Source organism: Prinia subflava, chromosome 19, assembly GCF_021018805.1.
Source record: "Prinia subflava isolate CZ2003 ecotype Zambia chromosome 19, Cam_Psub_1.2, whole genome shotgun sequence".
Taxonomy (NCBI): Eukaryota; Metazoa; Chordata; class Aves; order Passeriformes; family Cisticolidae; genus Prinia; species Prinia subflava.
Window position 1 is genome coordinate 2,853,244 of NC_086265.1, and position 27,998 is coordinate 2,881,241.

Sequence of the window (27,998 nt, forward strand, 5' to 3'; positions counted from 1 at the left end):
TGTAATCATCTTCCCTAATGGGTAATTGACTGTGCACATTTCTAGTACCACACCAAAGCTCTTGTATGACTCCCATGAGCCAAATGCATTTGATTCTCATCCTTTAAGCACATTTTTTGTGCACAGCTCTGCAGGCTGTGGGGTAAAATTGTTGAGGCAGGTGGGAAATGTTGTGATGGAACAAAGCAGCTGGCTCTGTGAAGATGAGATACAGCTCAGTCTTCCCTGATGTGGGTTCCTTTGCCATTTTCAGTATTTGTGCCATTGAGCCTGGCTTAAATGTTGTGTCCATGCTCAGATAGGACAGAGAATGCATTTATTCCAAGTGTGAGTGTGACTAAAGGCAAATATTCCATTTCCATGACATGTACGAGGGCCATGGAGCCAAAGGAGACAATGCCTGAAAAATCAGGTGTAGGAAAATGCAGTGGAGGGAAGGAAGAGGTGCTCCACAGACAACATGAGCCAGTGTGGAAATGACAGAGGGAGATCTGTATCAAGGGAAAATACACACACGGAATTTCTTGTGTTAGATTAGATGAACTGGGAAGATGGCAGCTGCTAGAAAGCATTTCCAGGGATGTAGGAAAGGCAGAATTTAAAGACTTCTTTAAGCAGGAGAAAAAAAACAAACAAGAGAGAAAACCATGGAAGCTGACCAAGTTAGGAAATACTTATGCAAGAGAAGATGTCTCCTGTTATTAAAAATGAGATGAAGATATTCAGGAAGGATTTATTCATCGTCACTCATGTTGATGCATTCTGGTTTGGGGCAGAGCCTGAAAATTACTGAAGACAATCACTCCTGTGTTTCACCATGGCCACTCGTAAGGGCTGGAGTGAGGACAGAGGTTTGGGGAGGAAATAAAGAAACCCATGAGGGAGAAGAAAAAATGCTTATTGCAGCCCAAAATCTACAGCCTGAAATTACAACCAGAAATAGCCCTCTCTGGAAAAGCATTAACTATTTATTATTTCAGCCCCTATACTGCAGTGCACTTAACTGAGAGATTGGCAATTAAAATAATTAGCTAATTCAGACCATTTTACTTGTTTATTTTTAAAGGGCACGGAGTGCCTGAGGTTTTTGAACTGCAAGTCCAAACTATGTCACACTTAACCACAGCTTCTGCTAACCAAAAATTACATACGTATTTGAAAACTAATATACATTTGAAAACAATTAAAAATGTTAAAATATTTTAGCAACAAATTAAAATTCACAAATTGGGATCAAAAACTGCCTCTGCAAAAACCTCTGTATCTGCATATGAAGGAAGGTGCTGCCTCCATTTCTGGGTCGCTTATTTTAAATTCTTCTGCTGCTGGTCTCTGTGTGTTTGTTATTTTACTTCCATGGTCCCAGAGTGGGTTATCAGCACCCTCAGAGACCCTCCTGCCCCCTCCAAGGAGGCTTCACAGAGACATTTATCTAGGAAGAGGCTGTGTGTGATTCTCATCTACAGTTTTCTTAGTTCAGATATAAACATTTGAATCATACTTAATTATTTTGTCACTTGATAATATCATTCTGTACCTTTTTGTATAACAAGGGTACAGAGTGGGAAAATGTAAGCATATTCTTCTTACAAAAAAAAAGACAAAATTAGACCAGCTTGAAGAGAAGGTGGTGATATTTGAAGTTTTATAAGAAACTTCTTTTGACTCACTCAAATGAAATTTTACTTAGAAAATGTCATTCCATTTTGAGAGAAGAAACCCCCTTAGTAAGTAGGAAGTGGGGATAATTTTTGTAAAGGGAATCAGATATATCTAGAATAAATAATTCAAAGAGTGAGACATAAACTCAAACTGACCCAGAAATGTCCTAACCAAACTCTCCTCCTCTCCCAAGAGCAGTTGTTTCCAGGCACAACATTGAGGCCACTATGAAAAGTAGGGTAAACACTCAAGTTATGAAGTGCTAGGAGGAGAATTTGGGTTTTCTTTGATACAATTCCCCTTGTTCCAGCCTTGCCAGCCAAAATTTGGCCCCAAATACCCCAAATATTGTTCTGGTTTCTTTTTCTTGTTTCACTCTGACAGGCATTGGCCACTGACACCAAGTAACAACAGCAAAACCTTCACCAGGCAGTGCCAGGGCTTCAGTCCTGCTGCTCTTTGTACTGTTGCTGCTTTTATTGTCTGGCAGCTGATTAAACCTTACATTTATTAAGACTGAAAGGAAGCTTTAAAATCTGTCCATGTAAATTATGCTGTAATTCAGCCCTTTATTCTGCCAACACATTGCAATGAACTCCAGGCTGGACACACTGAAGATCAAACCAAGCATTGGAGGTTTGTGCATGGAAACATGTCCAGAAACACCTTTGTGTTTCAGGGTCCTGTGACATATGATGCACTTGCATTTTTTTCACTTTTAAAGGCAGGATTTTGAAAAAATTTAATTTTTTAAATTAAATATAGCCCAACACTCTCAGTATTTTACATCTAAACCAAATCATTTTTGCTCTGAAAGGAGACAGCTGCTCCAAACTGAGTTTGCTCTCACTATGCTTGGGGAATCACCCAAGAGAAATGTCCAAACCAACTGAAAACTGTCAGAATCAAAAAATTAAATTTATTCTGGGAACTTAGTAGAATAAATAGAGAAAAAGCATTTAGGGAAACATATGCTGGAATTCTTTAAAGGTGAAGAGTGTGACAACAACATACTGTGGAAGTGGGATGCTCAGATGTGTGTTTTATGCTAGATTCAAAAGAAAAGCCAGGGAAGAGGTGGGAGGGTCTTGGACTCCAACCAAGCCTGTGTTGGTGAGCTGAAGGAGCATCCCCCACTCTGCTCCAAAGAATTGTCATTAGCAGGATTTAGGAGGGATTGAAGTGAAAGGTTTGAGCTGTAAACTTCATCTGGTTGGCTCTGGCTTAAGAGGCAGCCTTGTGAGAAAGCGTTTAAAATTCTTCCCTCCTTTTTGCTGGGAGCAGTCCTCTCAAGATAAAAACCGTGTTGGTTTTACATCAAAACAAGCTAAAGTTAAACCCCTGGGTTATCTGGAATGTTCAGGCACTGAGATAGTCATGCAAATGGAAAGGCTGAAGTCCTGGAAGCTGACACCAGATACCCTCTCCCCATGAGTTCCTGCAGATTTACAGCTCGTGGTCTCTGCTTAACTACCTGCAACAAGGTGGAGGTTTAAAGGTAAAGTTGTGATGTTAATTCCTCAAGTCACCCAAAGCTGAGAATTATTTACTGACCATGGAGTGCTTTGCAAGACTCTTAATATCATTGGAGGCAGATAAATTTGGCCATACTTGAGCTCATGCCTCACTTCAAGTCCTTAATTTATTTCTTAATTGAGGGATAAATCCAGATGAATGCAAGATGAATCAGCAGTATCAATCTCCAGCTGAAAAATGTGCCAAGAATTTTATTTATCACGGTCTGGTGTTAGAATAGGGACTCATCTACATTTATACTTTGACCTTTCCCTTTTTGCTGTATTTCTAGGACAGGGGGAAAGCATCAAAGGAAACAGCCTCAATTATCTTGAGAGGAAAGAATGAATGGAATTTGCATTCAGGAATAGTCTGGAGGGTGAAGGAAAGGAGCTCACATGTGACTGTACATATAACTGTGTGCACTCAAGCAAAATCTAACACCCAGAGAACAAATAGTCACAATTTTGCTGTGATCCTTAACCTGATTTATTAACTCAATTTCTTAGATACGTTTTCTGGCAGTGAAAGATTGGTGAGTTGGGGATTAATTAAGGTAAAGGCAAACCAGAGATTTCATGTTTGTAGATTTGCTGTGCAATGGCCTTAGGTGATCTCTGGCAGTAGAAAGCAGCCATTAAAACTTGCAAGATACCTTGAAAAATGATGATAAAATATTGAAATTCAGAGGAAAAGCACCATTCCTCGTGTGCTGCCACAAGTGAAAGACAGGAGAGGTGTGGGAGCATCATCTGCACAGAGCCCAGCTCCCCATCCAGGGCTGAGGGGATCACTGTTATCTCAGCTTGCTTTGGTTTTATTCCCAAAGATGTGATTTAAATAATGAGATTATACAAACAGCTACAGCCTCCCAGGAGGTGGAGACAGCTTACAGGTAATTCTGAAGTATTTAGGAATAGTGCAATGGTAAATAATGCAGAACCAGCTGCAAGGCCAGCCCTGCTACACTCACATTGTTTGTGCTTAATTAAATGTTTTTGTGGTTTCTCTGTGAAAGAAAATGCAGATTTCTTGAATGAATATTAATTAGCATGGCTTAGTTAAAAAGTTGAAAGAAATCTTTTGGAGTAATCATTATGCAGAGCCACAACATGTGTGACAATTGTTCTTTGTCAAGAGGTGTAGTGGAGAGGTAGGAAAGCTTGGGATAAATGCCTGGTGATCCCTTGGTGTTGTGGGAGAGCTCTGGCACAGCAGGGCTCTGAGTGGGAAATGCACATTTCCTGCCTTTGTATGAGAAACACCAAGCACTGCCCTAACAAAATGTCATCAGCCTGCAGAATCACAGCCCAGGACAAGTATTCATGTCTGATAAGAGTTTCCTTCTGCTCTTTTGAGGCTTATGGATCAGCAGTGAAAGGAATACTTCTAAGGGTTATTAGCAGCACCTTTTCCTGAACGTTAGGACTGACACAAGCAATCCTGCAAAGGTTGAAGTGTTTTTACTTTCTGGATTCCCCCAGACCTGCAGGAAGGTGTCAGCACCCCAACAGCAAGGGGTAAGATGCTGCTACATCTTAGGGGTGGCTCTGTGATAAACTGAGCTGACAGAGATCTTCAAAGGTGGAGGGAATGTTTTCATGTGGGAAGGAAAAATAACTTTGCTGGCAGGGAATTTCCAACCTTGTGGTGAACTGGAAAGTTTTGGCACGTATCCAGCACAGAATGAACGCTCTGATCTGTGATCCTCCTTCTTCCAAAGTCTGTAATCCAGAATCCAAGCCTCCTGCAACATAAAGTCCTGTTACATAGGATTGTGGACAAAAGCTGGAATCCAGGAAAAGCTTAATACAGATGTAATGAATTCCTGTGACATTTCTATTACTTCAATTCATTTATTATTCTACTTCAAGATTATCCAGACCTGCCACAACTCGTTTGATCTCTGGACAATCATGGCCTCACTGGAGAAGCAGCAGGGACAATGCAACCTCCCTGGGGCTGGGGGTTCCTAAACCAGCAGAAATCCCAAACCACTGCAAGTTCTGGGCAGGTTTCTCTGGAAACTGAATGCAGAAGGTCATCAATGGCATTTCAGGTGTCCACCCACAAACGTATGAAAAAAACATGCAAAAAGGCAAAAGTGTGAATATAGACCTAGAGAGGGACAGCAAGAACAGCGAGGAGTGTCTCTACACCCAACGTTTTTGGTTGTTTATGTCAAATTCAAGGAAAGGGGATCCTACATACACTCCTCGGGAAAAGAGCCTTGCATTTGTGTTTTTACTTTGGCTTCACTTCTCCCCTCTCCCTTGTACCTTTTTTTTTTTAATTGTTTCCTTCCGTTTCCCTTTTTCTTCCTCTTTCCCAGTTTCTACCCTTTCACACAAACCCACAGGATGTGGTGCCAACCTTTACAACTCTTCACGCCCTGCCCCAGAACATCAGGCCCTGCTCACAACTGGCGGGTCCAGATGCTGAGTGGGTAATTATTGTAAAAATAAAGACATCAGGAATCCTTTTGTCATCTTCTCTCCTATCAAGGACCTGTGACCAAGGTCCAGGCAGCAGCAGGGCTGAGCTGCCTCAGATTCAGCCACCAGGTCTGTGTGAGGGGGCTGGCCCTGTGCAGGGGAGGGTTTTATCTCCATTCTCAGCCCAATGTATGATGAACCACCACCCTTTAGAGGGCAGGAAGATCCTTCCATGTCACACCACGGAGCACTTCAGGTGCTGCCACCTCACAAGGGGCCTCAGGAGAGGAGCAGGGCCTCCAGGAGGTGACCGGAGCAGGGCGGGTGACAGCGGCTGAGAGGACGCCTCGTTTGAGGGGAGCCCTGGCCTGAGGAGAGCACAGGCCTGACGGGGGCCGCGCCTGAGGGGAACATCACGGGAGGGGATCCCGGGCCTGAGGGGAACATCACGGGAGGGGATCCCGGGCCTGAGGGGAACATCACGGGAGGGGATCCCGGGCCTGAGGGGAACATCACGGGAGGGGATCCCGGGCCTGAGGGGAACATCACGGGAGGGCATCCCGGGCCTGAGGGGGCCGGCGCCTGAGGGGAACATCACGGGAGGGGATTCCGGGCCTGAGGGGGACGGCGCCTGAGGGGAGCCTTGCCCTGAGGGGGATCTCCACAGTCCGCAGCGTTCCCTCCCTCACCTGGCGGCTCCCTCCTCTCAGGCGGGCGGGGCGGCGGGTGGCGCGCGCCGCCGCGGGGCCGCGCCCATGACCGCGCGCGATGACGTCAGCGGCGCACGCGGCGCGCGGGCCCGCGGGGTGCGGGCGGCGGGCGCGCGCCGGCGGCCCGGGGAGGTGGCGCGGCCCCGCGCCATGCGGGACCAGCTGGAGCGGAGCCTCGGCGAGTGGCGGGAGCTGGAGGAGGAGTTCCGGCAGCTCCAGGTGAGCGGCGGGGCCCTGCGGGGCATCGCGGTGCCTCCCCTGCCTGCGCGGACGCAGCTTCCCCCGCGCTTCCCCCGCGCTGCCCCGCGCTGCCCTTGCTGGCTCTGCTTCGCATCGTGGCGCGGGGCTGGCCCCGGCTCGCCCCCTCACCCCGGCAGGAGCGGGACCGGGGGTCCGCACCGCCCGCCGCATCCCCGGGGCGGCTCGGCGGGAGCAGCCGGAGGTGCGGGCGGGCTCCCCCCTGCCCCGCCCGGGGCGGCCAAGCGTGCTCGATGCCCTCGCTGCGGGCGCGGGGTGCCCGCACGGAGCGCAGCGGTGCGAGGATGTGCATCCCTGCACGGCACCGGTGCCCCGTCACCCCCGTGCTGCGAGCGCATGGGACAGCGCACACCGAGCCCGAGCCGCGGCCGTGCCCCGGGTCCCTCCGAGGATGCCCCAAGATGTGGTGCTGGGTTCCCACTGCTGGGACAGGGATGGAAAGAGGGGACGCGGTGCGGTTGTGCACCCGTGGCGTGGTGCAGAGAGCAGCACGGGCAGCGCCTGTCCCACCAGCATCTCCTGGCGGAGTTTGATTTCCCGTGGTGGGATACGACGAGTCCAAGTGCTGATTTTCCATCTTCCAAAAGTGCACTGAGGGGACAGAAGGGTCTCGGAGTGGAGGCCAAGAGCTCTTCTACAAGATGCTTTTACCTCCAGAAACCTTCCCCTCCCTCCCTGCTTGTCATCGGTGCTGCACCTATACACGTGCTTTAAATCTTAAAGCCAGTTTTAAAGTATGACCGGCTGTTCTCACTCTGGAGGCTGTTTTAGCCTCTTTTAGACTGTTAAACAGAACGTGCATGCAACAACAACAAAAAGTGTGATTTCCAGATATAGCTTGTTTCTTAATTAAAACTCAGTTCAAGTTGCACTCCTGTTGGCAGAAACAAGGGTTGGGTGTTGGGGGAGATCAGTGGCCTGGTTTTGTTGGTCACTTGTTTGCTGTGTGCACCTTCTCAACAATCTCCCTGCCTGAGTCTGACCTAAACCACAGTAAATGTCAGTGACTTGTCCCTGCCTCAGTTTCCCCACCTATAAAAGGAATGCAGGAACACTTTTCAATGGGGTGGCAGCTGCTGGTGGTGTCACTGACCAGGGACTAGGGCTGTCGAGGTGTGCTCAGCAAACCAAAGTGAGCCTGAAACAGTGAGAGCTGCAGTGCCTGTACGGGGTTAGTGGTTATTAAGGTCTTTAAATCAGATATTGCAGCTTGTTTTGGATTTTTCTTGTAAATAAAGAACAGCTACCAGGTGGGTAGGAGAGCAAGGAGGAGAGCAAAGATTTGGTTTGTGTGGTCTCACCACTGTGTTTATGCTCTGGGAAGAGCAGTGGGAATTTCCTGTGGTTGTTGATGTGCTGGTAGGTGAAGCAGCCACGTAACCCACACTGTCTCTTGGCACTAACTCTGCAAACTCTGTTGTCCAACTTTTTATAGATCTTAAAATTTGCTCAGAGGTCATTGCTTGGTGCTTGGGGAGCCCTTCCTGAGACTTCCCTCGTGGGGAAGGGGGGTGAAGTCCTTGCAAAGGGTGGAAAAGCAGAGCCCAGGTATTCCCAGGCACAGGGAGGGGTGAGAGCAGAGGCTCCGCTCAGTGGGTTTGCAGTTGGTGAGCGTGTCCTCGTTATGGCTGAGCACTAATTGGGGGCTTCAGGGGACCAGTGAGCTGTGATAAAGCAGTTCTTTCCAGGGAGCATCCGAGGCCACAGGCAGGGACATCAGTTCAGCTCTTTAAACTGGAATATGGGGCAGTAGGTTGAATATCCGTGGGGTTGGGATGGCAGTGGTGGCCAGGAGGTGCCTCAACCCCCAGCCGTGGATTTCTGCCTGGTGTTGTGTATTTCCCATCCCCCCCAAGTCTGTTAGGCCCTCGTTTTTTTTCTCCAAGATTTAATCTGGCTGTGAAATTGGAGTGCCTGCTCTGTGATTTAGCCACCATTTGATGGGCATGTATCAGGATCAAATGGAGGATTAGGGGATTCAAGGATTAGGGGCTTCATTGCAGGGTGGGGTGGGAGTGAGGAGCTCCCGAGTGGGAAAGCTCTTTAAAGAGGAAGTGAGATGAGTGTAGAGGATGCTTTTCCTCCTGATGCAGGAATTTCATCAGTGTCCATTTAAGCCCTGTTATATCTGTACTGGTTTGGCATCTCCCCCTGCTTGCTTGTTAATGGGGTGCCTGTTGTATCCCATAAAACCAGGATTCTCCTTGTTTCCTTCAGAGGTGAGCACCAAATACAAGGAATAACTTAGAAGGGCTCTTCCTACCAACCATCTCCTCTTCTCCTGCAGGAAACACACAAAGTTTACAGGCAGAAACTGGAAGAGGTCACCAGCTTGCAGACAGCCTGCAGCAGCTCCATACACCGGCAGAAGAAGACGCTGAGGGATCTGAAGCACAGCCTGCAACGGTAACAGGAGACCCGGGGGGTGGAGGAGGCAGGGATGGGATATTTCTCCTTCCCAAAGGCTGAAATGCTTCGATTTTTAGTACTTTGAATAGACAATCTGTGTTGCAGTGCTGAAGTTGTTCCATATGACAGCCAAGTAGAATGTTCATTACTGCATGAGAGGGGGAGTCCTGTAAATAAAGAAGTTTAAGGGAGCTGTTGTGGGTTTCATCCTTGCAGGGCGTGCTGTACATTGCACTGTGCAGCTTTTGGCTGTGCCAGGTGAGCAATGCTTTGCTCTGTAAACTGCACTGGAAGAGCAACATCAGTCCTTGAACTTGGAGGTGTAACTTGCTCCTGGGTGGATTTCAGGAGGGAACTGTCTGGCTCCTTGGCTGATCCCAGGAGCCACGGGCTGAATTCCTTGTGTGCAGGCCTGAGTACAGCACCTCTGATGCCACAGGCTGCTGGGCTCTGCTCAACATTAATTACTAAAGACCACAGTTTGTCAGTAAATCATCAGTTCTGTGTCCTGTTACATCCTGAAATACTTCATACCTGAAGAGCTGCAGCCTCTGCAGGGGCAATGCCTGAAACCACGCACAGTTCCCAGGGTGGAGAGAGTTCCTTCAGAAAAGCACAATATTCCCACGCGATCCTGTCACTGAGCTGATGAAAAGGGAAGCTGAAGTAACCTACAGCAGCATAAACCTGACAGAGAAATAAAGTCATGATAACCCAAATGGTGCTGCAGAAATCCAGGAGCAAAGCACGCCACCTCACAGAGCCAGCTTTTGAACAGCCTGGATTTTATGACAACATTATTTCACTTCAAATAAAAAGGAGGTGAAAACATGAACAGGAATATCTTGTTTCTGTGTTCTTGCAGGTGCAAGCCCAGAGCGAGTCCTGAGGAGTTTGCTCTCATTCAGGAGATCAGCAGCCAGATCAAGGAGAGGCAGAATGTCTTCTTTGACATGGAAGCCTACCTGCCCAAGAGGAACGGGTACGTGCTCTGCTGGGGAGGCTGGCATGCTCCAGGAGTTTTGGAATTCTAAATGTTCACAGCGCTTTGTTCCTGAAGGAAAAGGTTGAAGAAAGACATGTAAAATTGGATTAGTCATAAATCTCTCGCTGAGCTGCTGTGTCAGTTGTACACAGAATTCATTAGCTGTGAGTGGATGTAAATGTGTGTGGGCAGTGCAGGTTTTCTGTTAAAATGACAGTAACCTGCACTGGCAAGGGATTGTGCAGCTCAGTGTTCCACACTGATGTTTTCCTGGGCTAATTTTTGAGGGCTGAATCAGCACAAGACTTTCCTTTTTTTTTTTTTTTTAATAATATTTCTAATCAACTTTAACTTTTTCTTCAAGCAGGGTTGCTAGGACAGAGTTATGTCAGTTGTCAAGGGCTGTGTTGTTGCAGCCCCTCAGAAGTTTCTATCAGAAACTTTTCTTCCAGATCCTCCCTGTGTTTGGATTTGGACAGTGCACACTATATATATATTGCCCTTAGACTGTAGTGTGAAAAAGAGACTAAAGAAATAAACCTTATCAATAACTTCCTGGAAAGGCTGACCAATATTTCCATGTGTAAAGCCTCTTCTGTGGACTTTCCCTCCAGTTTGTCTTAGTTAAAAACCTCCAGCAAACGTGGCTTTGGCAGAGCCACTGTCTCATCACCTCGATCTAGATGTGGTGTTCAAATAAAACAACTAACTTGAGTCTGCTCTTGGCTTTTGTCTTCCAGCTTGTACTTAAATCTGGTGCTTGGAAATGTGAATGTCACTCTCCTGAGCAACCAAGCAAAGTGAGTGAGCCTCCCCACACGTGTGAATTTGGGGTTCTCCGGGGCCAGCTGTGGGTGTGGACTGAAGCCCAGAGAGGGGAATGGGTTTCTGTTAGACCTGATAAGTGAAATGTTGAGGGTGGGCGATTGGCCTGTGACATGGGGATAAGCTGACATCTCACATAGCTCTGATTGATTCCATCCATCACTTGCTTTTAAGCCCAGCTCAGCCTGTGGCCTGAATTGTATAAGTGTTCAGAGATTTTTGTGATGAAAAATGGTACTGTGACTTCTAGGCATGCAGTGCTCTAGAAAATGGAGATATATATATATATATATATATATATGTGTATCTTTTAAATCTTGTTGTGCCAACCCAGAAACCAGCTCTGATGGACTTGAGGCATTGTGTTGCAGCTGGGACTGAGCTGACCCTCCCTGCAGGCAGAATGCTGCCTTTCACCACTGTCCACTGCTTTTCTAAGTGTTTCAGCAAAACTCCTCTCTCTGGGCCTGGCATTTGGCTTTGTATGTGGTTTGGAAAAGGTGAAGCCACATTCCAATCAAACATCTGTTTGTGTCCATAAGCAGCACCTGTTTCCTTCCAGGTTCGCCTACAAGGACGAGTATGAGAAGTTCAAACTTTATCTGACAATAATCTTGTTACTCGGGGCTGTTGCCTGCAGGTTTTTTCTCCACTACAGGTAAGCTGCATTTATATTTCTTATCAAGTATCTGGCATAAAATTGTGCTAGGTTTGAATTATCGTATGTACTGTTAAGGACAGTGAGACAGCACAGGTGGTGTTTAGGCTTTGAGCAATTGGGCAGCAGGACACCTGCACTTCTTTGGCAGGAGCTGTATTTTAGCTAATTGTTTTTCCTTTTTAAAATACTCTTTTGTAACAGAGAAAGCCCAACATCATGTTTCCTGATGATCCTAAAAATTAATGTTGTTATTCTGGCATCATGCTGTCCTTCGGAATGAACCCTTGGTTGTGCTTGTGGATTGTCCCAGGCAGGGACCTAAGTGGTGCTGCAGCTCTGGGGTTAAAAAAGCAACAACAGAGAATTTGTGTGAGGTAATCAGACCTGAAGCATTATCTCAGGTTGTGATAAAGTGTCTGAGCACCAACAAGCTTCCTCTATTCAGTTTTTTCTTAAAAACCAGGAAGGTGTTGGAGCCACGCACTTCCACTACGTCTCTGTGTGTCTGAGTGAATGCAGGATTGTACCAGGAATGATGCTGCCCTGCACAGAGGCTGCCCCAAGTCCCCTTGACTTCAGGAGTTTGCAAATGGCAAAATAAAGTTTTAGTGTTTGGGGTTTTTCTGCCCCAGAGCATAATGCTCTTCCATTCTTTTAATTGATTGGATTTATATAGATCTCATGGAATCTCCTCATTGAATTAGCCCAGAAAGGCCTCTCTAAATTGGATCATCTGCTGCTCCTATGGTGCTTTCTCTCCTTGAGCAGCATTTAATGTCATCCTTGCATACCTGCTTATCAGCTCAGGATCTGCAGTGCTGGAGCCTGGCAGTGCTGCCCGTGTGTGCAGGGCTGCCCGTGGGTTAGAGATGTTCAGGATGGGACTTTGTGTCCATAGCCTCACTTGGGCAGGATTTCATCTACCCAGGAGGAGGTAGGGATTTTTAAAATGTGTCTTCATAATTATCAAGATGGTTTTTAACTCTGTGTTTTTTCTGTTCCACAGGGTGACAGATGAAGTGTTTAACTTTCTGTTGGTGTGGTATTACTGCACGCTGACAATACGAGAAAGCATTCTCATTAGCAATGGCTCGAGGTACAGTGGCACCTGCAAAAACCATGGAAAGCATGAAATGTCCTAAAAGAAAACCAGGCAACAAAAAGGGATCCAGCTTGGCACTGAAGCCCAGCAAATCTGAGATGCTGATGGCCTCTCTGGAGAGTCTTTTGTCTCTCTCCTCACTTCCAAGGGCACATGTGGCCACCTGAGGTTTGGGGAGAGCACAGCTGCAGTTCCTAAGAGTCCCTAAGTTATTGGTCCAAGGTGTTGGCTGGTTTTGGTAGCTGGGTTAGTTGTAGATGTGGTCTGGGATGTGTGTGCTGCCTTGTGTTAGAGGTCACACAAGCATCCCTTGTGTTTGAGTTGGGACATCTGCCTTGTTCCCATTTTTTGGAACATTTTTTGCCTGTAAGGCTGGACTTGAATACTGAAATCCATGGTTTTTGTCTCACTGCCATGTTTTTTCTGCTCAGGATCAAAGGCTGGTGGGTGTCTCATCACTACGTTTCCACGTTCCTGTCTGGAGTGATGTTAACGTGGTGAGTCTGCTCTTGTCTGCTTGAGGTGCTTCAAGCCTGTTTCATGGGTTTTATATCATTTCAGCATTTAAATCCAGTGTGACCACAAAGCTGTAGCCACAGGACACATGGCAGAGTGTCAACATTAATGTTTGTTTGATGTTACAGATGTTTTCAATGATAAATACAACACTGCAAGTTTGTATTTACATTGCTGGTTTTAAAAAAAAGAAAGACAAACCCTGTGGCTATAGTTGGGCTGTTGATAGCAAAATCTTTACAAGCCTCCCAATTTCTGTCTCTGTAACTAAGGAAACAAGCAGCACTTTGCTATAGAGGAAGGACACCACAAAATGAATGTTTGGTGCCTTTACTGAGCCTTGATTTGAGAGTTTAAAGCCAGAAATGCAAGTTACCCCCTTGCAGTGGGTGGTGTTGGTTAGACAACCCACGATGCACCCCGTCTCAACTTGGGCATGAACTGATTAATTATTAATTATTTAAAATTTAAATTATTAATTATTAAAAATTGTTTTAAAACAACAAAAGCTTCTGCTTCTGAATCTGTGGGGGGCTGACATCGTGGCTGGGGCAGAAGGTCCCTTGCCCCCCATCCACCCTGAGCTGCCCTCAGGATAAGCAGCACAGCCACCCCCTACTGCAGTGCTGGGATTCTCAGTGCAGATGATGCTGAGAATGGCTTTGCTGCCTGCAGAAAATGGTGATAATGAATAAGAGAGGATGGCATTTATCCTTGTTAGAGAGGGGAAACCTAATCAGTGAGAGCCCTTCTCGTGTGGCTGTAGCACCTCTCTGGGCTCCCAGTGGGTGGAATGGGTGGGCACCAGCTGCTGCTTCCTTTGCTAATGGGATCAGGCCTGATGGGGAAGGGGAAGGGCTCTGCACTGAATGCTTTTAGCAAACTAATGGACCTCCCCTGTGTTCTGCTTCCAGGCCAGATGGACTCATGTATCAGATGTTTCGCAGTCAATTTTTAGCATTTTCAATATTTCAGAGTGAGTATATCTTACCTTGTTAATTCAGGGGATGAAGTCATTTTGTGTCGTACATGCCTAGAAGGAAACATTTTTGTTTGGTTTAAATACTGGAATACTGAACTGTTGGAATATAAAGACAGTGTACAAATATTCAATCCACAAATATAACCAATAATTAAATGCTGTTGGATTAAACATTATTAGAATAGTTTGATACTTATCATAGTTCTGAATAACCAATGCAGTGATGTTTTCTCTCTCCTTCTCCAGGCTGTGTTCAGTTCTTACAGTATTACTACCAAAGGGGGTGCCTCTATAGGCTCCGGGCTTTGGGGGAGAGAAACCACTTGGACCTTACAGTAGGTGAGGTCTCCTGCTATGCTTTCTTTGCACTATTTTGCACAGGTTTTGGATGCTCTGATAGGGAGGGAGAGGGCTGTGTGCCCCCCAGTTGCAGGGCTGCCTGTGTCCCAAGGCAGGAGGGGCAGTGTGGCTTTTATCCCCCTCCTTGGGTCCTGTATGTCAGGAGCAGAGAAATCTGTTCTTTGGCAGCATTTGAGGAGACTAAGATGGAGGTTTTGGTCATCCCCAACTTTATCCTTCTCCAATTTCAAGAAAATATTTTTACATGACTGGAATAGCCCTTATGGAGTGGTCTGGGTGGGGAATAGCTGCAGGTCCAGCCCTGGCTCTTTGTGCTCATGCTGTGCCTCTTCTGTCAACCTTTTCCAGAAGGATTTCAGTCCTGGATGTGGCGGGGGCTGACATTTCTCCTTCCCTTCTTGTTCTTCGGGCATGTAAGTTGGGTGATCCCCTCCTCCCTCTGCAGTGTCTGCTGCAGCAGCACACAAGGGTGCTTTGGATCACACACAGCCATGACAAATGTTTCCAAGGTTTGATTCTTTTTGCTCGTAATTAAATTGCCTTTTTCTTTTCCCCTTTGCAGTTCTGGCAGCTATACAATGCAATCACGCTTTTCAGATTGTCAAGGCACAAGGAATGCAAAGAATGGCAGGTGCGTGTTGGCTCTGCTCAGAGGCACAGAGCAGGGCAGAGGAGGTGCTTCAGCACATCCTGAAACATATTTGGGCATCTGACTCCGTTTAAATATCTCAGGATAATGCAGCACAGAGTGTTCTGTGTCTGGCAGAGCACAGCAGTGCTGAATATAATCCACGTTGTAATATTGCAAGGTAATAAATGCTGCTTCCTCTCCCCTTTCAGGTTTTGGTGTTGGCTTTCACATTCCTGCTGCTCTTCCTCGGGAACTTCCTCACTACTCTCAAGGTGGTGCACACTAAACTCCAGAAGAACAGAGACAAGGTGAAGAAGCTGTGACTCCCCCTGTTGCCAGTGTGCATCCATCCTCTTCCCCCAGCAGGGCTGGGTTTGGACAGAGCCTGCTCAGCCCCAGCCAGGCGGTGGATGGGCTCGGAAGGATGTCCCCGTGTTTGGTGAAGGACTCTGCCAGCACAGACTCAGTATTAATGCAAGCATGGCTCTCCAGTCACACTCCTGCTATTTATGTATATTTAATATAAGATGTATTTGCTTCTGGGGTTTTTGTTCTGTGTATAGAGCAGCATGCACCTGCCTGGCGAGGCCCCAGTGCTGGGGAAAATGTGGGATCTACTGTAATTCCAATTCTGGAATGATACCTGACACTTTTCAGTTTTATTATTTAAATTCTGAGTATGGAATTTATTGAGGTTTATGAACACTCTGGGTGGATCAGTAATACAGAGCAAATGCTGTTTCTCAAGGCATTTGTTCAAGGCATATTCTCAGTGGCAATACTAACCTATGTGTACTGTGAAAAGAAAATGCTCATCTTTGTACCATACTGCTGCTATATACACTCCTATAAAGCTATTTAAAGAAGAGAAATTCCTCCTTTGAAAACAAAATCATGCAAGCAAAAGCAGTTTTTAAATGGCAGGGAAGTCTGCTAGCCCTTTTCCAGGGAGACCAGGTCATTTGTCCAGGCCTGAAAGAACCTAAAATAAACCATTCAATATGCAGCTGCCTCTGCCCCTTTTTAGTGACAAACACACGGCCCTTGGGATGGGTTTTGAGACACAATTCTGGAAAGGGGAAGACAGGCTCAGCTCAAATATTAAATACTTTCTTTAGCTGCTGCACTTGTACCAGTAATGAAGAGAATGGAAACACTGGGTCAAGGGGATGGCAGGGAACAAACACTGAGTGCTACCCTGCTAAAGTCCTTGTGCTGTTGAATTTACAGTCACTCATTGGAACACCCTTTTTCGGGTGCTGTATCTCCTGTACCTGCTCAGGCAGCTGCAGCACTGAGCTGCCTTGGGCCGTGTCTTTCCCAGCAGTGAAAGCTCCCTTTGAGGCAGCGCAAAGCCCAAACTGGGCACATCCTCTGGCAGTGTGAGGGGAAAACTGTGACAGTTTTCAGTGCCCTCCTCTCAGTGTGCTCACAAGAGGACAGATACTGCACCACAGGCTTCAGAGGGATTCATCAGTTCTGCTGCTGCAAACTGGCAAAATTACCTTTGCCATGTCACTGTTCTGTGGTCATGAGCAATCAACTGCAATTTGCATATCTTCAACAGTTTTCACACCAGCTGGGCTCTATTTTGCTATTTTTGCACACCCTGTGAGGTTGGGTTTTTTTTTAACTCCTCGAACTCTCAGTTCGTGAAATGTAAATTGTTTTCTGTTGAGAGCAATGCTGGAACCTGGTTTTGCAGGGGTGAATGATGTGAGTTCTGCAACCTGAGAAACTCAGATTAAAAAAGCCAGAGGGATTTCCACTGTGGAGCTGATGGTGAGCAGGTCACTTCCTGAGCGTTGGGGTTTCAGTTTCATACTGGGTGAGGTGAGGGGTGGTTCTTTCACTGACAAATGGAGAAAAGGCTGCACAATTCTCCAAGGTTTTTCTGTAATCAAGGATGTGCACAAACTTCCAATTAATTTCCCATTTTAGGCTCATAGATATTTACAGACTTTATTAAAACAAGTTAGGAGAAAAATTAAAAAGATTTTTCAAGGGTCAATCTGTTTACCCTTCATGCAAAACAATAATAATGGCTTGCTCCAAAAGAGTTTTGCACCAGCTGGTCATGTCCAGTTTGCCTTACACAGAAAGCTTTCAGCAACACCTCTACTGCAGGAACCTCGTTTCCCCTCTCAGCTTTGGTTTATGGTGACTACAAACTAAGGATTGCTCCTACAATCACTGAGGGGATGTGCAAAAGAACCAGGAGATACGAGGCACAGGTACCAGGGTGTGCAGGGGGAGCCTGCCTGATGCTTAGACAACTGACACCTTCATCACAAAAGGGAAAATTTTAATTTATACCAGTAGAGACGATTTCACGAGTCAATGAATTTTTCCTCCAGTGTGCACCATGATTTGCATCTGTCTCGTATTAAATAAGCTGTAAATGTTTATCATAAGACTGACTTGACATTACATGTAGTAGCTGCTTGGAGTACTTCTAAATTTGAGTGCTGTAAATTAACTATTTCCCATGATACTCCATTATTTAATTGGAGCAACTGACATATTTCCATTGATAAATGCCACTTTCCATTCCAGCAGCAGGCCTTGGAGAACTCTGAGCTGCAGCTCTGCAAAGCTAGTCCAGGTTCCATCTACACTCAGGGCACAGCTTGAGGCCAACTCATGCCATTGCCACCAAGTGAATTAACTTGAAAATGTTAAGACAAAACTTTCTCTGTCTCTTCAAAGGTGCTTGATAAACTGCTTTAGCATTGCTTCTGAAAAATGTGGAAAAAGGCAGTAAATTGTAGGCCTAACATGCCACAATTATTTTGCAGAGGAAGAAAAAGCCCAAGATTAAGTTAGATAGTAGCAGTTGCTGCTCATTGCAGTTTAAATAGTGAGTTGTTCACACGTAGAAGCAAAAGCCAGATGGGTGAAGGCACACAGTATGAGCTAACTGTGATAAACAGCTTTGAAAACTCTGTGAGAACAATGTAACAAAAGTGCAAAAATACGAAAAATATTTCAAATTTTAAAATAAATGATCCTGGAAATACAAACATGTAAAAAAAAAAGATTTTTCAAGTTAAACTGTTTATAAAATCTGAATCACTTGGTTCTCGTGCAGTCCAGATTATAACACTGAGCACACTTTGTGTTTCCTGTGGCACTTGGCTTTCTTCATGGCACTCAGTGCAATGGTTGTGGCTTCTTTAAAAACATTTTCTATGTTCTCACGACATTTTGCTGAGCATTCCAGGTAAATTTCTGCTTTAATCTCCTTGCAAGCTGCCTCACCCTGGAAAGAACAAAAAGGTAAGAAAAGATGTAAGTTTGGTGGATGAGAGAAGGAAGATGAGTTGGGAAGAAAGGGAATTAATTTGTCCATCTTTGCAATCATGAAAAAGAAGCTGCCTCTGAGTGCAGTGCTAGAGTGTGAGTGGCACTGGTAACAAACTGAAGCACTGTAAATAAACTTGGGGTTTTTCCACTCTAAACCAAAGCCTGGCCTAAGAGTTCAGAGCATTAGAGACTCTTGAGATGCAGAGTCCTGATAGCACAAAAATATTCCCAGTATTGAACTGCTTTAAGCCAAATGCTGAGGTAGGTACTTAAGTGAGGATAAGATGTCTACATGATCTACAAGATGTCTTTTCTTCAGGCCTGACCTTAATTATTCTGGGATGTCACCTTCAGTAGTGAATGTCACATGCAAGAACGGAATCTGCACTGATGCCTTGCCTTGTTTTGCTGGTGCACATGCAGGAACCTTGACTTCTGCTGTGAAGCATCACAAGGGCTCAGCCAAAATAAAAACAAAACGGTGCCATGCAATGGGAACAGGCTAGAATCTAAAATATTTCCATGCAATGCTGGTTGTGTGAAATCACTACAGACAAAGCACAGTGATTTCTTACTTGTGATCCTTTTATTGTCCCTGCAGAGTCAGGTTGGAATGTTGGTGAGCCTTTTACTGTGAATTCCAGGTCTGCAACCCATGGCTCACAGACCCTGCATTTATTCATTATAATCTCTGGGAGTGTGAGCTTTTACTGGGAGGGGGGATTGTTGGTGTTGTTTCTTCATATTTAAGCAGTTTGTCTCCTTCCAGTTGTTTGCAAGCTGCAGTGGTGGCAGGTAGTGTCCAAATTCTCTGTGCCTGGCATGGGAAGTATCAGGTTGTGTGGCTCAAGGTGCCATCAGCTGTAAAAAACTGAGGTAGAGCATATTTCAGGGAGGAAAAACCAAGGGCTCACACAGGAGACAGAGCTTGTATAACATGTGGGTCCTTGAGTTTAACTGCATGAGGCCTCAGCAGAGTGGCCAGAAGTGTCTGTTGCTTGCCTGGATGCTCTCTCATGTGAGGATGATGAAGGGATTTATTCATGCAAACAAGGGACAAGCTGTAACTGTTCACTGTGACAGGCTGGGACCTCATCTTGCGTGCAAGGGACACAAACTAAAAGGCCCAGTGTGGTTTCGTGGTGATGCAGTTGCAGTTTGTTTTCCTGCTGTTTAGAAGAAGTGGTGATTCACTCAAGATTGTAGTAGCACTTGACCTTGTTCCCTGGACGTGTGTCTCAGTTTGAAAGCTGCTGTTCTTGCTCTGAGGTGAGAGGAGAAGGATGGCTTTGTATTTTAACAAAAAGAAGAAGAAAAATTGGAGGACCAGAGCAAAAAGGTCTTGTGTGACATGGGACAAGCTGTTCCATCACTGCTTCTCCTGTACCTACAACAGTTATACCACTGACATAACACTACTCATAAATCTCATTGCTTCATAATACTTAGAGATACTGATAATATGTGGTTTTCTTAAAATTACTTTAGAAACATCAAAGCAGAGTCCCTCATGTCAGAGAAACCTTGCAGATGTTCTTGCTATTGGCCTTGAAAGGATTTATTTTTAAGTAGGATTTGCAAAATACATTTATTCCAGAACAGTCAGTGTATTTAATACTGGAATGTGTTTCCTAACATCTCCAGTCTTTATCACAGTTCTGATCAAAGCCCCAGTGATGGCTGCAATGTCAGCTAATAACAATTATGAAGGAAGTCCAGCAAACTTGTTAAAGCTTACAAACTTGTAACAGTAATAACTCAGCTGTGAAAGAAGAATGAGATGTAATGAGCATAGAAGGCAGACAGTCGTGTCCTTTAAAACTGCTCATATTTCTCTTTACTTTGGCACTAAAAATGGGTGATGATTTGACCACTCCCAGAAAGAAGTTACAGAAACCTCTGTTGGTGCTGTCAATCATTTCTTTATCTGGATCTCCTAATTTTGCCGTGTCTGTGATCATACCTGTGAGGAGCAACGCCATCACGTGCTTTATCTCCTGCCAAGAGGCCACCACCACGTTAGGAGCTCAGAGGTTTACCTGGCTGTAGGTGATGGGCTCCTGCCTGGCAGCCCTGAGCTTGCGCAGCTGCTCCTTGTCCTTCCTCAGGTCTGTCTTGCAGCCGATCAGCACGAGCGGGACACCCCGGCAGAAGTGATTCACTTCAGGATACCACTGCAGGAGAAAACAAAACTGTCACATCTGACTTGTGTTTCGTTGTTTGTTTCCTGAAATAAAACAATACAGCCAAGCAGCACTTAATGTAAGCTGCTGTTTCAGAGTTTGGGAGTTAGTCTAGTAGGGGGGAGGTAAACATGTACTATTTACATCCCAGAAATGTTTAAAAGTCCTACCCAAAGTCAGCTGCTTTATAAAAACAGTGGCATCTGTCTCTATGCCAAAATGTTTATTTATCATCTGTTTAAATTCTGAGGAGCTCCTCTAAAGTCACATTTAAAAACAGAATTTGGACTAAGTCTTGCTTTGTTTTCCTTGGTGTCCAAAAATGCTTCGGAGCTTTGAGAAATCCCAGCACAGAGAAGTGGTTGCTCTCATCTCTCCCCTGCAATTAAATACACATGTGATGGGAGTAGTCTCGACTCTAAGATGTGCAATGCTGGTCGTGGGACATTGCTACAGATAAAGCAGTGATTTCATTGCTGGTGTTTGATCTCTTCTGTGAGAGTCAGCCACAGTTCTGAGCACTTAGGAGCCCTGGAGAGGTGAGCACCGGGTCTAAGGTCTGTGACCTGCAGCTCAGTGCATGATGAGTGATCTGGGCATCTACACGCCCAGGGTACAGGACACCAAAAGTACCAGCACTTCTAATCTGACATTTTGTCATAGATCAGGCACGTGTAATTCATTTAGAAGCTTCTTACCTTGGCTGCTACATTCTCATAGCTAGTGGGGTTCATGACATCGTAACAAATTAGCACCACATTGGTGTTCTGGTAAGAAAGTGGCCGTAGCCTGTCGTAGTCCTCCTGCCCTGAAACACACAGCAGGGTTTGGATGAAGAAATCTCTGTCCTGAACAAGCAGAACAATGGGGATATGTACAGACACATACCTGAGATCAACAACAATGGTACTATAATTGCACAGACTGCAAGGTTTTAATAATTGTAAAATTCCTTCCCTTGAGTACAGGAGATTCCCCCTCACTGACAAAACGGATGATTTAGAATACAGAATACACCTTTGGCAGGTTTTGATAAAAAGCCTGCTTTGTCCACTTACTGAAGACTTAGAAGCAGTTCTAAACACCCACTGCCAAGTTGCTGCTCAAAAATAAAGTCATCAAGAGGAATCCAACAATTATTATTAAACATTTTCAGTTTGACACTGGCAGTCCCCAAAACCATTTGCACATGTGATGCTGTGAGGAGAAGAAACACTGTATTTTCTAGACAGGAATGGTGAAGTAGAAACCTTAATGGCAAAGTTGCCTTTCCCAGGTGAGCAGAGAGGAAGCAGCGATTACACACAGGATTGTACAAGCCATGCTGCAGCATGAGCCAGGCTTAACTGGCCTTTGAAGCAGGACTCCCCAGCAGATCTAAGGGAATTCTGCTGAATTCTGGAAAAGCAGGGGATTTGTCATACTTCTGATTAGGGATATTCTTGCACGTGATGTGACAAGAGGAAGCTGATTTGCTTCAGACCTGTACTCTTCGCCTTACAGTAATCACCGTGCCAGGGTCTGAAGGTGTCTTGCTTTGAGAGATTAAGTTCAAGAAAGCAGTAATTCCCAGATACAGCTGGCAGCTCAGGGAAAAAAACCCGATCTTTTTCATTTAATAAGGAGGAAAGCATGATTCAAGCAGTCTGTAGGAGGTGTATTTATCATCTGAATGCTGGAATCAGGTACGTGTCTGTGATATACCAAATTTCCATGAGGAGAACTGGGAGTGCTGCTCTTTCCCACCATCACCACAATCCACACACAGACCAGAAACTTCCCTACAGGGAAGTTCCACACCTCAAATCTTCATGTTGATATTTCAAATGAAGGAAGGCAGAAAATTTCAGTGTGCCCCAACTTTACAGCAACCATTCCTGCTCTGGCACCTGCCTCAGTCCAAAGTCATGTACTCATCACTTGCCAAAATTTTTGTCTCAAATCTGAAGAACTGCAGATACCAGAAGGCCAGTAATATTAAAATATTTTTCTCCCTTCCTTAATTTAAATGATTGGTTGAGATACAGTTTATTCCAAGGCAATCCCTGCTGGATAAGCCATTTTCCTGAGATGTTTGTACAATGGGAATCTTGGATTTGGACCACTTCGTATTTAGGCTTCCACAAGAGCCGTGTGCTCTGTGGGGAGGTGCAGAACAAAGAGGGATTGATCACTCAGGGTTTAATCCAGAAATAATACACAATTGACGAAATTATGCATGTTGTATAAACATTCAGAGCAAAGACTGTACTGTTTATCCCTTCTTATTCTCCCAATCCATCTACTTGTTTGCAACCGATTTGCCATTTTTGTGGCTGAGATAATCCCTTAAATGCATTAAACACATCAGGTGCCAAACTTTTTCTCTCATAACTTCCTCTAGTGCTGTCAAGTTTTCCTTGTTGCAGTTCAGGCCTCTGAGTTTCTAACAACATAGCTTGTAAAATTAAAAGGTCCTCTGAGTTGTTGTTGGCAATTTATGAGGCAGACAGGGCTGTCCCCTTGGGAGAAATATGTTTATTTTCTTGGAATCAGAACAAACCTCTAAATTCACGCTCTTCTAGATGGGATAACAGAAAAAGTATCTTTAATTATGTGACACAATATGTTGTATTGCAAGTCCAAAACCATAGATATGCCCTGGTGAACTGCTCCTTCATCTTCAAATCCAGCTTTGCAGCTATGGGTTTTTAAGCAAACAATAAATGCATGAGAAAATGCTGTATAAAACACGTGTGCATTTGGAATGTTGGACACAGAGCACAGAACAGGGTGGGGTGCAGACAGCAGAGGGGGAAGGTGAGGTGCCAGTTGCTTAACCTGTGTTACAGTGGGGTGGTTGCAGCACTCACAGGGAAGGAGAAGGAGAAGGAAGTTGCTCTTTAGGAGCTCAGATGCAGCTCCTCAGCTGCTGAGGATGTAACAGAACCCAGATGAAGCTGTGTCTAAACATAGACATCTCCCTCTCTGAAAACAATCCCTTTCACCCCCTGTCCTCAAGTGCTGCTGGTGAAATGCAAGAAAGGGCCTGGGAGACTTTTTTCCTCTGTAAAGCTGCTCTGTGGTCAGAGGTAATTTAGCACAGATTTAGGTCTTTTTACTAAACAGTAAAAGGAGGAACAGAGGTGAACCTAGGTAGTAACTGAATGTCTATGCAAAGTCCTGTGTGTGCTTCCTCAAACACAAGTAGCTGTTTTCACTCCCCAGTTAACACCAAACACGCTGAGGAGGAGTTGGTTAAGTATCTGCCTAAGTGTGAGCACATCTGTGACTCCTCTGTCTTCAATTCATCATACCATCAGAGACTTTGGGTTTTTCCAGAAAAAAACTCCACCCAACAGAATTCACCTAAAATTTGCTAATTCTCTGCCCAGCTCCCAGTCCTGCTGCCTCGGGGAGATGCTGTGTAACCACATCACTGCAGCCAGGCCCTGTGGTGGGGAGGGAGTTCTGATGGTGGCTGAGGGTGAACAGGAGAAGTGAAACCACAGGTCTCAGTCTCATCACCTCTGCTCTTCCTCACCCCTTTGTCCATTCATCACCAAAGTGCCAGCCTGTGAGCTGCTTGCCAGCTATGTTTTTTCCCTGTTCAGTTTAAAACAAATTGGGAAACAGACATTTTAGGCAGGAAGAAAACTGTTTGAAGAGAACGCTTGTGGCAGGAGGGGCACACGTCAGTTAGAAAATTAGGGGGTTTGTCTTACTCAGCATGACTTCCCTCTCAAAGTTATGAGAAATTATTCTTGCATTCACTGGCTCTTAGAATTTCTCTGAAGACCTCATGCTTCTGTTGTCAGAGACCTGAAGAGCCTCGCTGGGAGCCCTCCATGTGTTTCCTGTCAGACAGAGCGCGCGCGCCCACAATGATGAGACATTACTTCCCCCAGCCCAGCAGTGCTCTGCTCCCTGTTCTGAGAAACCCCTGCACCAGGAACTGAGCCTCATGTCTGAACTGCACCTAGAGCATTGACACTGCTCCCCTGGCATGGAAAAACTGCAGAGTTCATTCACCTCCCAGTGCCTCTGCCTCTGTCACGCAAGCTGCAAATGGAAACTTTTAATTGAAAAAGCGGCTGCAAAGGCTGTTTGCAGACCAGACAAGGGATGTTACAAAGCCTTTACACATTGCTTATGTGTACCACCAACTTCCTGCAACAGCAAGATGTGTTTGATGAGGAAGACACACAGCATAGTACAAAACTCTCACCAAAAATTCTTTTTTCTGGTACATTTTAGACTAATCCATTAAGTTCATTTGTTACTGAGATTCTTGTCAAGGAAAGAATACCTTTTGTATCTTGAAACATTTGTTTCTTAAGCTTTTTGTTTGTGTCCTCCTTCCCCAGTAAGTAGGACAAGCTCAAAGGTTCGAGCTGCACAGGACTTGACAATGCAAAGAATCCTTCCAACTTTAACCAGTCCCTGGAGCTGAACCTATCCTTTACCCTTCCATGATGCTGAAATACACCCAGCTTTATTTAATATTGCTCCAAGCAAGATCCTAAAAATGCACAGCTCTTGGTCCTAGTCTAACCCTTAAGGAACTCAACATCAATTTTGCACTGTTAAAAACAGGATGAGATTAAAATGTGTGCTCAAGTGAGTCCTTCCTCTAGCAAAACTTCCAGTTACAGAAAGAGGCTGAAAAGCTGCTTGAAGTAAAGTTTGACAGAGATTACAGATATGTAACATAAAACTATGTAAGCAGATTTGAAACAGAACAAAATTCAGGTTTTTCACCCTCCCAATCAAATGTCTTAACCCGGGTGACAATCTCCTTGCTTTCTTTCTTGCTGTATCTTATGGAAAGCAAAAGAAATTTAACAGGAAGGGAGGAGATAAGTGTTAACAGCCTCAAGAAACTTGTGGCCACGCCATGATACTGTTTTGGGAGGTGAAAAATGTTGGGTTTTGAGGTTTCCACATGAGAGATGGGAAGCAATTGCTCTTTCACGCCAACAATGGCAGCTCCACTTCCCAAAGTGTCCCAGAAGACACAAAGTACACCCCACTGCTCTCCAGTGGAGCAGTGTTGCAAAAACTGCAAATCAGTTTTTCCAGCTGTGATTTCAGTGTGGAAGGTACACACTGCCTGATAGCTACATGCATGAACTGGGAAATTACAGGACGTGGGGTAATGGTTTTAAATTATCAGAGGGCAGATTTGCAATAGATATAAAGGAGAATTTTTTCACAATGAGGCACAGGCTGCCCAGAGAAGCTGTGGCTGCTTTATCCATGAAAATATTCAAGGTCAGCTTGGACAGGGCCCTGAGCAACCTGATCTGGTTAAAGATGTCCTTGTTTAATGCACAGGGGCTAGACTAGATGACCTTTAAAGGTCCCTTCCCACCCAGACTGTCCTGATTCTGTGATAAGCCACCAGCACCAGGCTCAGTGAACAGTCCCAGGGCTGCAGAGTTGTGCAGAGTTGAGACACAAGGAGCTGTGCACTCCTGCCAGGCTCGGGAGAGCTCAGTGCTGCAATGCTGGAGCTGCCCAGCCTGCTGCCATCTCCACATCCAGCTCCTTACGGCCTGGAAGAGACTTCAAAGGCAAATGCTGGAATGTGTGGCACGGGGATTTTATATGAGAGCTAGGAACTGCGTAACAGGCAAAAAATCCACACCGACAGCAAACAAATATCAAAATGACAAGTGCAGTGCCAGGTTCTTGGTGCCAACACCCTGTCTTAAGGAAATCCCTCTTTGGTTGCTCACAGCAGATTCCAGTCCTTCTCTTCTCCTCTAAGTCTTAGACCCAAACCCCTTGCCATTCAGTAGAAGGTATGTAATCCCAGCTAAATGGACTTAGAACAGTAACACTGACACAGGAAGACACATCCGCAAATTGGGTGCTCAGGATCTTACCACACTGTAGTAAAAATTAGCAGTGAAATTCACTTTTAGGTTAAAAGCCTTTTAAATTATGTTTTCAGCTATCACGTGCAGTATACAGGAAGGTAAGTGTGTTTTATTGCTATTAAAAATGACTGGACTGCATTTGGTTCTTATTTATCTTGGTGTAAATTTGGAACAAGTCCACAGGTTTGAATTGAAACAGATGATTTACACTGAGCTGAAGCCCTGCACGTGTCAGTTTTAGGGTTCATTTAGGAACGCAGCTGGATAACAGAGTCTGGGAACTTCAAGTGAAGTTGAACACAAACCATTTCACAAATTCCTCAAATGAACCTGAACAATTATCAGCATTTTCAAATAACTTTTACTGCCACAGCCTTTTGATTTTGAACACAAACCAGCCTTTTTCTCCTTCCCTATTCAATCACACATGGCAGCAGATTAAAATATTTTCCTGGTTGATTGTATTATGCTTTGCATCTGGGAATTGGGTTTTAATACTTCCAGATATGTTTGCTATTTGATGTTTCTGAATTAATTGGGTTGTTAAGATAATGAATGAGTCGATGACCAGAACTGCCATTAGACAATCGATCCTTTTTTTTCCGGAGGGCACATTGACATGCAACAGGTAATGGTGGTTGGTTTGTTTGTACTTTAGTCTCTAGCAGTCTTACCTGCAATGCTATGGTTAAACTATGCTGGTAGAGAAACAATTTGAAAATCTGTCCATCTTTACAGTCTTCAAATATTGGCCTGGTTTAAGCTGACACTGAAAAAATCTGCTGGAACAGAAATGGGGGTGCGTTCACCGGAGCCACATTTTACGGTAGTACAGTTTCTGCTTATTTGCCTGAAGTTACGAAAGTCTGGGCCGGGTTTGGGCTCAGTCCCAGGCCAATGTCCCTGAGCAGTGCATTGGCAGTGCTGCCCCTCGCAGCCCGCCTGGGATGGGGGAAGCAGAACCCCTTACCTGCCGTGTCGTACAGGTTCAGGGTGACCTCCTTCTTCCCCACCGTCACACTGGTCGTGTGCTTCTCAAAAACAGAGGGCACGTATTGCTGCAAAGGGAGGAGAACGAACCCGATGATCTCAGAGGCCTTTTCCAACCTTAATGGGCTCTGTGATGGTGGCAAGCGGCGCTGGCGGGGCCCAAGCGCTGGGGCCGGCCCCGGCTGCGGCCCCCAGCCCCGCGGTGGTGGCAGCCCCTCACCTCGGGGAAGGAGCCCTTGGCGTACACCATCAGCAGCGACGTCTTCCCGCAGCCTCCGTCGCCCACGATCACCACCTTCACCTCCTTCCTGCCCGACGGGGCGGCCGCGGGGCCGCGGGGCCGCTCCTCCGCGCCCTCGGGCACGGTCCCGTTGGCCGCTTCCATGGAGCGGGAGCGGAGCGGGCCCGCTGAGGGCGCAGCGCGGCCGGGACCAGCTGCGCTCCCCGCCCGCGCCCGGGGCGGGCAGAGCCGCCCGCGCCCCGCCGGGGATTGGCCGCGCCGCGCCGCCGCCGCCACCTCAGGGCCCCGCCCGCGCCCCCCGGGACACTGCGGGAGCCTCTCCCGGAGCTCGGGCCTCATCGCCCGGCCGGGGCCGCCCGCAGG

At 45.9% G+C, this 27,998-nt stretch overlaps 2 protein-coding genes across 7 annotated transcripts; one reads left to right on the forward strand and one right to left on the reverse strand.

Annotated features, from left to right (window-relative positions):
• Window positions 1–6,390: 6,390 nt before the first annotated feature.
• On the forward strand, window positions 6,391–15,589 carry TMEM120B (transmembrane protein 120B). 2 transcript variants are annotated; one of them, XM_063415813.1, is made up of 12 exons: window positions 6,391–6,541; window positions 8,868–8,986; window positions 9,855–9,971; window positions 10,715–10,774; window positions 11,362–11,457; window positions 12,467–12,556; window positions 12,994–13,059; window positions 13,993–14,054; window positions 14,307–14,399; window positions 14,769–14,833; window positions 14,983–15,051; window positions 15,261–15,589. In XM_063415813.1, the coding sequence occupies exons 1-12, from the start codon at window positions 6,473–6,475 to the stop codon at window positions 15,372–15,374; spliced, it is 1,020 nt and encodes a 339-aa protein (XP_063271883.1). In that variant the 5' UTR covers window positions 6,391–6,472; the 3' UTR covers window positions 15,375–15,589. The 2 variants fall into 2 exon arrangements, with proteins under 2 accessions (XP_063271883.1, XP_063271884.1); XM_063415814.1 differs by having other exon boundaries at window positions 14,983–15,055; window positions 15,261–15,337.
• RHOF (ras homolog family member F, filopodia associated) lies at window positions 9,915–27,974 on the reverse strand. Of its 5 annotated transcripts, none has more exons than XM_063415818.1 (6): window positions 27,615–27,974; window positions 27,375–27,462; window positions 21,239–21,348; window positions 20,397–20,531; window positions 14,070–14,111; window positions 9,915–10,043 (listed from the first exon to the last, which is right to left on the reverse strand). In XM_063415818.1, exons 1-5 carry the CDS (start codon window positions 27,972–27,974, stop codon window positions 14,079–14,081), a joined length of 726 nt encoding a protein of 241 aa, XP_063271888.1. In that variant the 3' UTR covers window positions 9,915–10,043; window positions 14,070–14,078. The 5 variants fall into 5 exon arrangements, 4 of the variants coding, with proteins under 4 accessions (XP_063271888.1, XP_063271889.1, XP_063271885.1 ...); XR_010082686.1 differs by lacking the exons at window positions 9,915–10,043; window positions 14,070–14,111 and adding exons at window positions 18,173–18,313; window positions 18,933–19,228; XM_063415819.1 differs by lacking the exon at window positions 9,915–10,043 and having other exon boundaries at window positions 14,069–14,111.
• Between the last annotated feature and the right edge of the window lie 24 nt (window positions 27,975–27,998).